Below are 15,109 nucleotides of genomic sequence, written 5' to 3'. Positions count from 1 at the left end.
TCCATCGCTGAAATGGTTATAAGAAACCTTTCTTAATACTCAAGTGATATACAACAATTGGAATTATTGCTTCTTAATTCTGTTGAACTTGTGATTTACTGAGATTAATTATTTTTTTTGTATTCCTTCTTTTTTTTAAAGCACAACAAATCTGCATTTTAAGATGTTCAGTTCAGTTTTAGTTGTTTAATTCTATGTTCCATTTTTTTTAAGTTCTTTTGTTACGGGAATAATAAAGAGAGTTTTTTTAAATACATACATGTATTTGTATCATTATATATAACTATCGAAATTTTTGAGTTAATTTTTTAGTTGTGGCTTCTTGTTGATTAGAAAATTTTTATTTTGAAGATGGAACATTACGTCTATTTTAAAATTATATATTAAATTTTTAATAATTTTATTTTATATTTATTTAAATTGGTTCGGTTCTTGGAACTTTGTTTAATATTTAATTTTGACTGTTTATACTTAAGAAAAGATGTCAAACTCGAGAGAGAGTACTATTCCCAGTATTTAGTTTAAAAACAGTGTTTTAATTTTTTTTTATAAAAAAAAGGACAAAAAATCGAAATGATAATAAAAACGGTTTTTTACCAATCCAATACTCCAATCGACCAAATTTGAACTTTTTTGGCATTGAACCCGCTATTGAAGATAAAAAAAATTATTAGACGGCTTCTTATTGGGCCTCCATTACTTTAGTCTTCAAGTTTCAGGTATTCTTAATTCTTGTATGAACTATGAACTCTTCACCTAGTTTGGCGCCTGCACTTCACAGTCACAGCTGGTCTTCACTTCACTTCTCCAGATGTTATGGCTGATATTGATCCCCACACCTTGACCTGCCACACCTGCGGAAACGTCGGCCTCGTCGACGGCGATGACGGATTTTTCTACTGCAACCGCTGTGGTTCCCGCTCCGAGGATGTTGTCGACACCGCCGTCGACGACAACGATCTCTACAAAAGCGGCGGCGCCTCCGCCGGCATATACCTCGCCAGCCAGCAGCGCCATCGAACTTCAACCGTCGCAATCAAAGCGGAGCCAATCTCCCAGTACGACTCACAATCGGTTCTCCTCCGCAACCTCGGCTTGGACGACGACGACAACCAAACCCCTGGCCGGAGCAACGCCTTCGAGGTGAAGAGAGAGGAGGAGAATTACGCTCCGCTTTTCGGCGATATTCACTCTGTTCCCGAAGATTTTTGATGCCGCCCATTTGGTTGAGGTTCGTGTTCGGAACTGGTGTCTTCAATGATGACTGGGCTGATCGAGTTATCCATGACTCTGAGATGCAGCATGAAGAAGGTCCTAACACTATCAATCTTCGCGTCTATTTTGCATCTCTACGCCTCTTTTGTTGCATTGCATCGCATCAATCTTTATTTATTTATTTTAATTTCTGCACATGCACTTTTGAATATTACAATTTGATAAAATGATTTAGTCACAAATTTAAGAAGTTTAAGGTAGCAGTACTTGTGCACCGTAGGTGTTTGGCTATTTGCCAATTTTAATGGCTCGTGATTTTTCATATATGTTCATGAAGTCACAAACATTGCAGGGTCTTTTCCTGTTGGTCTAGTTCTGAACGTGCTAATCCATTTCTATATATAGGGAGGGTCAAGATTGAACATGATTTCCGATATTTGGTTTATTTTTGTTTTCTTCCACGGGTGCGTCATTGGGTGTAGGTCTTGAAAGGCTCTAGGCTAAATGCTTTTTGTTGATTTCTGGTGAAGTTCAGTGAAACTTGATATTAAGTTAGCTAAAAATTTAATCACCCTAGCATCTTGTGTTTGATTAGTCACAACTCAATTTGGCATTCATTAAGCTTAAAGTTGATTTTTAATTATTGCTATTTTAACAACGGGACCAAAGGATTGGTTATGAAGTTATACACTTAATGTTTAGGATAGTTTCTCCTTTCCATTGCATAGAAGGAACTTTTCTTTCTTTTCTTTTGTTTGAGTCATCTGTTCTTGTAATTCACTGAGTTTATTTCTCCCTTGGTAACTTGGTTTCAGAAGAACCCGAAGATCGTAAGACACGGGCTAAATACAGAGATGAACCCTACAATTTATATGGCCAGCGTGCCGTGATGATATGGTTCAGGGCCTTAAAGAAAAGGATTCCACCATCCTGTACTCTTGCTGTTTTTTGGCATGTCATGTTGCAAGGGAACCTGTCCTGCCATCTGACTTAATCAAGGGGACACTGGAAGCGAAGATTCCGTATATTTCTGCATTTATTGAAATTGAAAAGCGTCTTGGACGGCCATCAAGTGCATGTCCTATTAGTTCAAGTGTGATGTTCAAGCCTCAGCGAGTTCTTACGGTACTGAAACTAGAAAAATTTGCTGCATCAATTGCTCAGTTCATAGGCTTGGAGTTACCTCCAGTGAATTTCTTTGGAATAGCACGTCGATATCTTCAGAGATTATCTCTTCCTTCTGAAAAGATTCTTCCTCATGTAAGCCGCATATATGAATGGGCCATGCCTCCAGATTTGTGGTTATCCTTATCCGAAAGACATTTTAAGCTACCTATTCATGTTTGTGTGATGTCAATTCTGGTTGTAGCAATAAGAATGTTGTTTAACATAAATGGTTCCGGAGAATGGGAGAAAAGTTTGTCCAACAAAGGTAATACCAAAGACAATGGCGAGAAGGGTACAGCTTTTTCCTCCCGTGATAGACGTATTTCTAGTGAAGAAGATTTGGATAAAGACAAAATGAAACAACAGGAAAATGAATTAGACACTTCAGGACTTCTCCAACACCTTCAAGCAATATATAATGATCTTGCAGATATCCCAGGTGCTCTTTATTTACTAAGATCAATCTGTTTTTAGCCACTCTTCATGAGTTTACATTCTAGTTTCCTCTTATTTCAGCAAAAGTTAAATGATTAGCTAACACCCAATATTTTATTGACAGAGTATTCAAAAGACCTGTCAACATATCTCAAACACTGTAGGAATGTTGTCTTTGCTGGGTCAGAGGCGTCATATGGGAATTACGAAGAAGAAAAGATGATAGAGTACTTATGGAACTTTTATATGAATGAAAAGGTAATTCAAGGCTTGATTGAGTTGTACTTTTGGCACACACAAGCTTTAGAATTAAAATATGTCGTAACCACTTTCAACTTCTTTCCCTTGGTGCATCAAGAGGGAAGTTTCCCCTGTGGTCATGATCTCTTGTCTTTGGGACATGAGCAATGCCTGTGGACTTCGATTTTTATTCTCACTTGTTTTTCATCAAATGCGAATGCATTTGTCAACTCATGTCTATCTACCATCTAACGTAAAGTGTTTTGATTTGTTTGTCCTTGCTTGCTAGCTACATTGTGAACAATTCATTCTAAAATCAATTCTTATTCAATGATATTTTGTATATCAGGATACTAAGCCTTCAGTACATGGAGAACAATCTAACAGTTCTTTTAATCAAACAAGGTCGAGGGATAATGCATCGGTTGGTAGGACATCTGGGAGGGAGAGGACAAGTAAAGAACATTCTAATCAGCCATCTCTTAATGACGCCACCAGCCTTGGAAATCATTTGCCTGAAAATGTGGATAAAGATGATGGGGACAATGACAAGGACGATGATTCCTCAAAGAGTTTTAGAGGCAGTGATGTATCAGATTCCAATGCGCACAGTTCAGAAAAACCTCATGTCAAGGAAGCCATTGCACGGATGAAGTTAGACATGGAGGAGAATAGGTTCTACTATATACCACCTATTGTCAAGAAGAAAAGACGACACGATTATCTTCACTATATGAGGAAGATAGATGAAGGTGCCTTGGAGTATGTTGCTCATGCTGATTACTACATCCTGCTTCGGGCTTGCGCTAGGGTCGCACAAGTTGACGTTCGGATTATGCATATTGGTGTGTTGAAGCTCGAAAGAAGACTTGCTTGGTTAGAGGAACAGATCGACGAATGCTTGCAGTTGAAACCAGAGAAAATTTCTTGCAAGTTCTGCAGTGATGCGGCCCCTGAAAATGAATCTGATGATGTACCTGGGCTGTCAGATTTGGATATTTGAGAATTATTTTTCCTTGTTATAGTTTAAAAATCAATGCTTCGTACACATTTTTATGGCTTCAACATAACAGGTTAAGATGGAAGTTTATTATGAATATCAAGGATCAATGTAGTCATGTAGATAAACTTTATGACCAACCACACCCGTATAATTAAAAAATGACATAAAAAGAAATATTTATGAACTATTATATATTAACTTGGCGGCGAGTCCTAATTTGTTTTTCCACGAGTGCAATACTAGAGCTAACATACAATACTATGATGGCATCACATAGATGTTGGTAACTAGAACAAAAAACTAAATGAGAATATTATGATAAAGTTATGGATCATAAACAGTGGGAATCAGACACAAGGCATGTTTTCTTCCAATTGCCAAGCCAGCGAGTTCAGTCATGTCTACATCTTCAGGCTTCATCCCACTGGGGAGTTCCCAATTGAAATGGTAAAGTAAGAGAGCCAAAGGAAGTGTAACGCTGGCAACACCAAAAGTCATGCCAGGGCATATTCTTCTTCCTGCCCCAAATGGTAAATACTCAAAATTATTCCCTTTGAAGTCCAAAGAACTTTCTTCAAATCTCTCAGGTATAAAACTCTCAGAGTCATGCCAGTATTGGGGATCTCTTGCAATTGCCCACACATTAACCATCACTCTTGTTTTGATTGGTATAGCATAGCCATGAATGTTGGTTGCTTCGGTGCATTCTCTAGGGATCAACAATGGAGTTGGTGAGTGTAACCTTAGTGTCTCTTTGACCACTAGCTTTAAGTAACATAGATCTTCAATATCAGTTTCATGAATTGTTTTCTTTCCTCTAAGTGCTTCTCTTAATTCAGCTTGTGCCTTTGCCATCACTCTTGGGTTCTTTATCATTTCTGCCATGGCCCATTCTATTGTTGATGCTGTAGTATCTGTTCCAGCAGCAAACATATCCTGTAAACAATTGAAAGTTTTTTATTATTATTATTATTATTTTTTAATTTAGCCAGTTTTAATCTCAATGATACATTTTAAGATTTTAATAATAAATATATTATAAATTTTTTATGAATTCAATGTATTGAAGATGTAAAAGAATTATATTTGACTTTCACTTGAGAACTTCAGAATCAGTCAATAATGTTCATTTGAAAACTCCAAAATCATTATTATTATTTGCATTATTTTTAAATAATTCTTGGTCTAAATCAATATAGATTTTATCATCTCTTACAAAATTACTCTGCAACCACATAATAATTTTTTTATTATATATTTTTAAACTATTTTATGATGATGAATTAATATAAAATGAAAAAAAAATTCTTCATATAGTGTTTATAAAAATGATCACTATAAAGCAATTAGACAACTTCTTTTTAAAAAGTAATAAACATTAATTTACTCGCAGTTTCTTTTTTTTATGTATTTGATTCGGTCAGCATATTTATATAAATCTTGTTTTATATATAATTTAATAAAATAAATCATTATTAAAATAATTAAATTTGACATAATAAAACAATAAAATTGAATAATTTCACTTTTTATAGCAGTTTAATCTGACTTTTTCTACCAATTAATTGTTATTTTTTGTGACTCATACATAATATGATCATTAAAGAAACTATCTTCTCAATTTTTTAATTATTTTATTATTAATTTTTTATGTATTTTTTATTCTACTTAAGGATTATATACCGAAAGATCATATTTTACAATAATAATTGACAAAAAAAATTGAGACATTTCTAATATTCAAAATTTTTAATTTTAAATATTTTCATGAACACATTAATACTAAGTATTTATTATAGTGTTTATATATAGTTGTTTAATTTATTACAAAAATTAATTTTTAATTTAAAAATATAAAAATAAATATTTTAAATATTTAATACTTATAAGAAAAAGTAAGTTTGATCACGACACCAAACTAGAACTAGAAGGCACCAAAGAATTTGCATTAATACTAACCTCAATGACGGCTTTGACGTTTGCAATTGTTAGCTTGGTCTGGAGACTGCTACTTTGTTGGACTCTCAATAGAACATCAACAAGGTCTTCCTCCTCCGCATCGATCCTACCTTCTCTTTGTTTCTTTTGATGTTCCATTACGATGTCCTCCAAGATCCTATCAAGTTTCTTGTGCAGCTTCTCCACCTTGGACTTCAACCCACTCAAATAATACAGAGGTTTCATCGACGGAAACAAATCCGCCCAATGAAACCCTCCAAGGATTTCCATTGCTTCTTTGATCAGAACCACAAACTCATCATGCTCCTTGTTGTAGCTACCAAAAGTCGCCCTGTAAACAGAAGCGCTTATCAAGGAGAAAATCATGTCACTCAGATTGATCCGTGAACCCGCAGATTCACGGATCGTCTGAATGAGCTTTTCAGCCTCGGCTTCTCTTACAGAAGCCAGAGACTGAACCTTTTTCACACTCAAAAGCTCTAGAGTACATATCTTGCGCATATCTCTCCAGTAATCGCCGGACGGAGAGAATGCAATATCTGCAGGGCCATATACAAGGGTTGGAACAGCGGCAATGAAAGGCCTCTTTTGAAAACAGGCATCATGGGTTTTGAGAACTTCCTTGGCTAGCTTAGCGGAAGATACAACCACTGTGGAGTTCTCACCGAGTTTGAGGTGCATGATGGGTCCATATTTCTTTGCAAGTTCTCTGAAAGCACGGTGTGGTAATGGTCCTGCTAGAGCAAGTTGATGGATGTTACCAATGATGGGTAATTTCCATGGACCAGGGGGAAGTTTATAGGATCTTGGTTTGGAATAATATTTTGCAAGAAAATGCAAGACTGTGAAGACCAAAATTGCAATAACCAAAAAGTAGGGTTGAGGTTCCATGTTATTATTAATTAAACGAGCGACGGTGTGTGCTTGTAATGATTTTTGCTTTGATTCTGTCCTATTTATACAATCTTTAATTTATGTATGTAAACGTAAATGATAAAGCTAAGCATAGAAGCTAGCTGCTCTATACAAAAAACTTATTTTGGAAGATAAACTATAAAGGGAGCTACTCAAATGAAGATGCAAAAAATATCTTTTTATGAAGATGCTTTGTATAAAAGTGTGATTTATTAATTTGGCCACACTTCAAATAAAAACAACACTTTTATAACATATCAAAATCTAACCCTACAATCCATCATCCAAGGGTCAAAAAGAAAAATCATCATATGAAGATAATTATAATATCTTCATGGGAGTACCCACCAACTATAAAATATTGTATATATATGTTTCAACATAAAAGGTAAAATTTCTTTCCAAACGCATTTTATAAAATTCCTATTCCATCGTATGAATAATACTACGTGATTTAGCTGGTGTTTATTTATCTATTTATTTATTAAATTTTCCAATTACAATACTATTAGGGGAGTAGGAGTCAATACATAATTGTCATTTCAACTTTTTAGTAACTGCTTTCTACTTAATTGATGATTTCTCTTTAGAAGAGTATACGTAAACAATTTTTAACTAATTAATTTTAAATAATTATAATTATTAATTAATATAGAATATAATTTAAAAATATTTATTAATTTATTATTAGCTAAATTTTTATTGGTTATCTAGCAAATTTGATTTTCTTTTTCTTCTTCTGTGTTTTAACGCAAAAAAAGGATATAATTTTGGTTTGAACATAACTATAACTATCCATACTAAGGTGCCAACTAAAGTGTGGTAGGTGGCATCGTGTTAGACTGTTAGATGAAATTTGCGCAACCTCAACTTGGCAAATTGAGGCAACTAAGTTCGATTTCGCTAACTAAAGTTGTGGTATTTTTCAACTAAATTTTGTGTGTTATTTTTTAATGTCATTCAACTAAAAATTTTTCACAATTCAAAAAATTTATGTGTTGTATAGCTAAAACTTTTAAGTTTTACAGCTAAAATTTATGTATTCTTTTTTTGTTATTTAATTAAAAAATTTGTACATTTGAAAATAATTTTTATGTTATAAAATTAAAATTTTTATATATTTCAGCTAAAATTATATAACTACAGTATTCTTAACTAACATAGATTCTACTCCACCTTATTAAAAATCTAAAAATATAATAGTTTATATTAAACTCTTCTATTGCGTATAAATAAGTGAACTATTTTTCGTCGTCAAAGAAAAAAGATACTTTATATATACGTATTATACGGGAGCAATTAATGTGACGCATTTTGATTCAAATGAATTGCACGTTTGTCTCCGGAAGTAACACTCAGCAATTAGATTATGAACAATGCTAGGGCCAGCAATTTTTGTAATTGGTAGTCAGTAAATAATCATCAATGATGATTTAATGGTGTGAGATTGGTGTGAGATTTCATCCAATAACTCACATTTCTCTGCTGGTTACATGCTAGCCAAAATTCAACAAAACTGCTAGCCTCTAGACTTTTCCTTAGATTATTTCAAGATTTTGTTTGTTCTTTGACATCTATATATCTCATCAGTCATCGCTGCGGTCATGAGGTTCTAGCAAATAGGGAGCTAATTAAGTGTTGATTGTTGAATACTTGATTATTAATGTTATTTATATATTAAAATTAATTATTAATATATTTATGTATAAATATATGTAATTTAATTTATTTTTAATATATATTTATATTTTAATATATATTTTATATATAGTAATAGATGTAATATAATAATTGTTGAAAATACATAATTATTTGACGAATCAGTAGCGATACAAAAGAGAAATTATAGTTTAAATGCGTGCTTATTATGTCATATATATGGATCGGAATGGACTGAATTAACATAATATTAATCGACTTTGAACCGTTGAATACCTCAACATACACATGAAAACAGTTCCACTCTGCAGGCTTAATCTAACTCGCGACGGACTCTAATAGCTAGGAGGTGACTTTTCAATAGAATGAAGAAATTTTTATAATACTTTTTTTTTCTTGTATATTTTTCTTGACTGTGTCTCATTACCCAATAAAAAAATGTGTCTAAGGATTATGAGTCTATATCATTATCCGTCATACATGAAGAAGAACAAAAAAATTTCCTTGATATATAGTATTCACTAATGCTAATTTCATATAACTCTAAATAAATAACAACTATTAAAAAAAAACTATTTTTTCACTTTTGTTTTCCAACAATATTCTCTCTCTACATACATATTGAAGGAGTGTATTTAGTTATATTGTACTGGTAGTTGTTTATTTGGAGTTGTTTAACTAGCATACAAGTCTAAAGTTTAATTTTAACAGATCGAAAGTATGATTAAATAATGAAATTCATAGATAATTTTAAAAATTAATTATTTTTTATGATATGATAATATATGATTAAATATTTAAATAAAATTAAATTTTTATTCTATTATTTTATAATGAATCAGTGTATAAAAATTAATTTATTAATTATTATTATATTATATTTCATTTTTTTATAATGCATCTAGATTTTAATTTATATATGAAAAATATTTGAAGACAATAGAAATCTGTCAAAAAAAATTCAAAAATTATATTTTATTTTGTATTCTTAATTAATACCATAATAATTGAGTAATATTAAATGTAATAAATGTATAATTATAGATATTATATATAATTATAAATATTAAATAAAATAATTTTAATTTTTTGTTTTTCTAACACTATCCTTGTACGTATATGGTATGATTTTAGTTGGATGCAACTTTTGTAAAAATGTCACACAAAAGAAAAATAATCTAAAATAACTCAGTTATTTTATTTTATATTTTTTGGTTGTGATTGAAATAATTGAATAACATTATATATAATAAATATATAATTTTAAATATTATATACATAAAATTGTGAATATTAAATTAAACGGAAAAGTTCTGCATACAAGCCATAAATGGCTTGTATGCTCTACAAGTACATTAAACAAATACGCGCTGCTCCACGTACGTTGATTACACGCGCTATATAACATCCCGCGTATATCTAACTACCAAATTTAAAATATTTGTTTCCTTCTTCGTTTTCGATATTTTGAGATTTGGTTGTTCTTCTTCTCGGGCGTCTTCCCTCCTTCTTCTCCATCGTTCTTTTGCTGTCCTTTTCTCACTGGTATGTTCTTCGTTTACGTTACCTTTTTCTCTCTCTGCAACTCGACCTTCGTTTTCTATTTTGATTTGTTGTTTTCTGAAATCAAAGTTTGAACTCGTTTTGAAGATAATGGATCATTCAACCTCTGATTGTCAGCTGAATCCAGGCGAAGTGGATTATGAGTTTGAATTTAACAAATTTTCTGAGGTTTGATTTACATAAGATTAGTATGATTTTTCTTTCAGTAATTGGTATAGCATTGTGTAGTTGAAAAATTGCTGAACATTGACTGTGAAAGTAACACGTTAACATGAATCTGTCCATTCAATGTATTAGTTGTGACTAATTACCTGGAATTTATAGCAGACGCTCGGGTGTAGATCAATTCTTCTTTGGGTGTATTTTAGCTAGAAGTGTGGGTGTATCTACACTTTACTGGTTTTTTGTTATTTTAATTGAGTTGTTGTTGTTCAGGTGTATTATATCAGACACGATTGGGTGTGTTTTTAGTTTTTGACATGGTGTATTCTGCAGCCTGAGTATTTACAGTTTATGACTTTAAAGGTCATTCTGTAGTTTTGTTGCGGCTCGGGTGTATCATATTAGACATAATTGGGTGTATTTGAATCATATATATGGGTGTATTTACAGTCTGACACGGTGTATTGTGCAGCCTCTCTCGGTTGTTGATGATGAGCTTGTTCCGAAGGTCGGAATGACCTTTACTACCCTTGAAGATGCTGAAAAATTTTACAGGGACTACGCCAAGGCTGCAGGTTTCTCTACAAGAGTTCGGTGCACAAATAGGAAGGGAAACGAGATTAAGAATCAACTGATTACATGTAGCAGAGAGGGAAAATGGAAATCTAAAATATCTCCGACCGAGAAGACCAATCCGACAGCCGGTCTAAACTGTCCTGCAAGAATTTATATACACACATTGAAGGATGTCGGTGCTTGGATCATTTCAAAGGTTGTGCTGGATCATTCACACCCCTGCTGTCCAAGCAAAGCAGAGATGCTCAAACAGCACAGGGAACTAAGCATGTCCATTCGTCGTTCGATAGAGAATAACGAGGAGGCGGGTATCAGACCAAGCAAAACCTACCAATCATTTGTTGCGGCTGCCGGGGGTCACCGCGAGTTAAACTTTATCGAAAAGGACGTGAGGAATTACATTACGAGGGAAGTGCGGAATGTTTCCGAACAAGAAGATGCAAAGAAATTCGGGAAATATTTCTTAAGAATGAAAGAGAAGAATCCGAATTTCTTTTTTGAGCTCGAACTCGAGGAGGATCAATCGATTAAGCTGGCTTTTTGGGCCGATGCAAGAAGCAGAGCCGCCTTTGAGTATTTCGGAGACGTCATTTCATTTGATACCACCTACAATACAAACAGGTAACAAACTGTCCCTGTTTATGATTCTAAATTAATTTATTTTTACGAATCCGCAGCAGAGGTGTATATTGGCTGTTTCATTGGGTGTATTCGAAGCTTTTGTTGAGGTGTATTTAATGATTTTGCATTCTGGACCATGGTAATTTGTTTCAGGTATAATTTGGTCTGTGGTTCTTTTGTCGGGGTGAATCACCACGGTCAGTCAACACTTCTCGGATGCTCTTTGATGAAGAACGAAGAAATTGAATCATTCAAATGGTTATTTCAATGCTGGCTTCGTTGCATGGGAGGAAACGCTCCGAAAGGATTTCTCACCGATCAGTGCGCATCAATGAAAAGGGCTTTAGAGGCCTGTATGCCAACAACAGTGCACCGCTGGTGTATTTGGCACATCATGAAGAAGATTCCAAGCAAATTAAACGGGTACAAGGGACATGCGGATATCGAACAAGAAATGAGCCATGTTGTTTGGAACTCTCATAGCAAAGACTCATTCGATAGGAATTGGAACGATTTTCTGCTAAATTTTGGTCTTGCGGACAACAAGTGGCTTTCAGGTAATGTGTTTTTAAAATCTGCAGCAGAGGTGTAAATTGTATGTTCTCTCGGGTGTATTTTTACAATCTGTGTTTGGGTGTATTATGCAGATCTGTACGAAGACCGTCACATATGGGTTCCTATCTATCTGGATCACCACTTCTGGGCAGGGATGAGAAGCACTCAAAGGAGCGAGAGCATGCATTCATTTTTTAACAAGTACATCACCCGGAACAGCTCGCTTATTCAGTTCATCAAACAATACGATAATTGCCTCGGAAGTAGGGAGCAAGCAGAGAGAGAATCAGACGCTGCAGATTTTCATACGGTCATACCGTGTGCAACCAAATCCTCCATTGAAGCTCAGTTTCAAGATGCGTACACTCATGCAAAGTTTAGGGAAGTCCAAGCGCAATTCAGAGGAAAGGCGAATTGCATCACCAGATTAAAGAATTCCGCTCTAGGCTATTCAATATACGAAGTCGGAGAACAAGTTTCCAGCTCAATATTCAACAAGTTCGCTGTTACGTACGACTCAGTCGCAGCCGAGGTAAAATGCCAATGCTTATTATTCGAGTCGAGAGGGATACTGTGCCGTCACGCACTAAGCGTGTTAAGCTTCGAACAAGTAAGCCAAGTGTCCCCTAGATATATACTGGAACGATGGAGCAAGAAGGTAAAGAGGCGACACACACACATCAAGAGCAGCCACGACGAGCCACTAATGGAGCCAAGAAGCAAGAGGTTCGACCAATTGGTTTTTCGTTCGCAAAATATTTGCGAATTTGCCTCCGAATCGGAGGAGCTGACTGCAATTCTACATCGTACGTACGATAACGTCATGGCCGAGATAGAAGCATTAAAAGCCAAAAGGAAGGGGAGATCTTCTTTATCCCACGAAGACGCCAACTTGGAATCCGTTAACGAGCTTCAAAGCCCGCCAAGGATTCAAACAAGAGGACATCCAAAAAACAGGCTAGGTTCAAAGCTAGAGAAACAGATTGCAAATGCCACAAAGAAGAAGAAGACGAAAGTTTTAAGCGAGGTACAAGGAAATGTTCTTTAAATTTGTGGCAATTGAGTTTATTTTTGTCGTTAATAGTTTAGCTAATGTGTGAGTGTTATATTCAGATAAACGTGTTTGATGCTGCATCAGCGGCGCATTCAAATTCCAACCAATATCAAGGACACGTTATGAATTATCAGCTCAGGGTACCAGCGGCAGGGGATAACTCTTTGGGTGTATAGTTTTATAGAATATGGGTGTAAAAGCCCTGTTTCTTTTGGGTGTATTTTTCTTAATTCACAATTTACATATAGACACATATATAGATACATATAGAATAAAAGCTGTAAAAATTCGCAGGTTATGGGTGTATATTTCATTTGATGTTTTTCTTCATATTTTAGTACATGTAATTCATACATTTTGAGTACAGTGCAGACAGTTGGGTGTATAGTTTACGCAATCTTGGGTGTATTATTAGACTTGCGTTGGGTGTAACAGTTTATAATTTGCGTTCACCACCTGTAATACAGTTTTTAAGTACATCACAGACAGTTTACCAGCACAGATAGTTTAACTATGGGAAAAAATATACATGGAATAGAAGTTGTTGATAATTGGCAAATATTTACATCATTTGTTTAAATTACAAACTACGCAGCAGTTGGATTAACCAGTTTCTATATCAGCAGAATTAATCTGACAAAACGGACTCAATAATACAGAGGATGGCTTCGACAGCCTTATAGCACTACTCTCTCTAATTGCCCGATCTCTCTGTTTATTCATCTCACTGAATAGTATCCGGGAAGCATACTCCACTCTATAGTGGTCCACCTCCTCCTACAATTAAAAAGTATATTCTGTTTAAACAGCAATTAATTCAGTAAAGTAATACAGAGTTATATAGTTCTAAAGACAGTTACCTGTGGCCAATTATCCCATTCATACTTCCCCTTTTTGATGTTTTCCGGTTCAATTAACTCAAGCCACTTCATAACGTAGATAGCGCAGTCATAGCTGAAAACGAAGAAAATAAATTACAAATCTCATTTAGGAAAGTTTAATGTTCAGAGTCACAAATTTATACCTTATTTTTTGGCCTGATATTTTAACATATGATGCTTTAATTTCCTTTTCCTTCTCGCCTTTCTCCAGAGGTTTCCCGCCGGCATATGTTATCAATCTTGAAAATACATATCCCTTAAATACCAAACAAATCAGTAATACACCCGAATGAATGCACAGGATACACCCAACTGAATATGAAATATACACCCAACACAACCTTCGAAATAGATCTATCTATTAAAGTAAAGAAGACAGAGGCAACTTACAGTGAATTTATTAATGTCCTTCTCTCATCGCTTGGAGCTTTTTTGTGTAGCGGGTCAAGTATTTGACATTTCCGCTTTGTTGTATTTATTAGCCATAACCACCAATGTCCCGAGTGGCAAACAGGAGTAAAAATCTGAAGGATTGTCACATTTTAACAGTGTGTTATTTTATTTGGAATATAATTAAATAAATAAGCGTACTAACAAATTTAGCAAACGAAACTTACATATGGATGCGAACTTAATTTTTCTATCTATGAAGTGAATGAAACTCGGGTAGGCTTCCACCCTGAATTCCTTTTCCGTTTTTGGGGATATGAATTCCCCCTTTGGGTGATCCGAAAGTGCCATGCTCTGCAACAATTGCGAAACAAGAAATGAAATACTGAAAATACACAACTTACAACCAATCGAACCAAAAAAATACACCCAAATCAATGCAGAAAATACACCCAAAGTTCGTAGAAGTAACACTTACCACAATATCGGAGGGGAGACAGTATATTTGTTCCTGAAACCTCTTTTCATTTTTCTGGTTTAGGATGAGGCAGATGGCAGATACAATCTAGAAATATATGCCGAAATCAATTTTACATTAATAAACATTGCAGTTTACTTTGGTGTAAAAACATTAATGTTAGTCTAATATTACCTGAGATTCTATATCACTTTTTGCCTGGAGGGATGCAAGGTGCGATCTGATCAAAATGTATT

At 34.4% G+C, this 15,109-nt stretch overlaps 2 protein-coding genes across 2 annotated transcripts; one reads left to right on the top strand and one right to left on the bottom strand.

The window, feature by feature from the left end:
* Positions 1–1,208: 1,208 nt before the first annotated feature.
* On the top strand, positions 1,209–4,060 carry LOC130980247 (TATA box-binding protein-associated factor RNA polymerase I subunit B-like). Its single transcript, XM_057903915.1, has 4 exons — positions 1,209–1,311; positions 2,031–2,821; positions 2,942–3,075; positions 3,407–4,060. The coding sequence occupies exons 2-4, from the start codon at positions 2,110–2,112 to the stop codon at positions 4,058–4,060; spliced, it is 1,500 nt and encodes a 499-aa protein (XP_057759898.1). The 5' UTR covers positions 1,209–1,311; positions 2,031–2,109.
* A 314-nt stretch (positions 4,061–4,374) lies between these two features.
* LOC130980246 (cytochrome P450 71D8-like) lies at positions 4,375–7,026 on the bottom strand. The gene is made up of 2 exons (XM_057903914.1): positions 6,020–7,026; positions 4,375–4,996 (listed from the first exon to the last, which is right to left on the bottom strand). Exons 1-2 carry the CDS (start codon positions 6,908–6,910, stop codon positions 4,385–4,387), a joined length of 1,503 nt encoding a protein of 500 aa, XP_057759897.1. The 5' UTR covers positions 6,911–7,026; the 3' UTR covers positions 4,375–4,384.
* Positions 7,027–15,109: the final 8,083 nt, after the last annotated feature.

Source organism: Arachis stenosperma, chromosome 5 (genome assembly GCF_014773155.1).
Source record: "Arachis stenosperma cultivar V10309 chromosome 5, arast.V10309.gnm1.PFL2, whole genome shotgun sequence".
Taxonomy (NCBI): Eukaryota; Viridiplantae; Streptophyta; class Magnoliopsida; order Fabales; family Fabaceae; genus Arachis; species Arachis stenosperma.
Note: the sequence above shows the minus strand (reverse complement) of the source record. Positions and strands in the feature narration are given on the sequence as shown.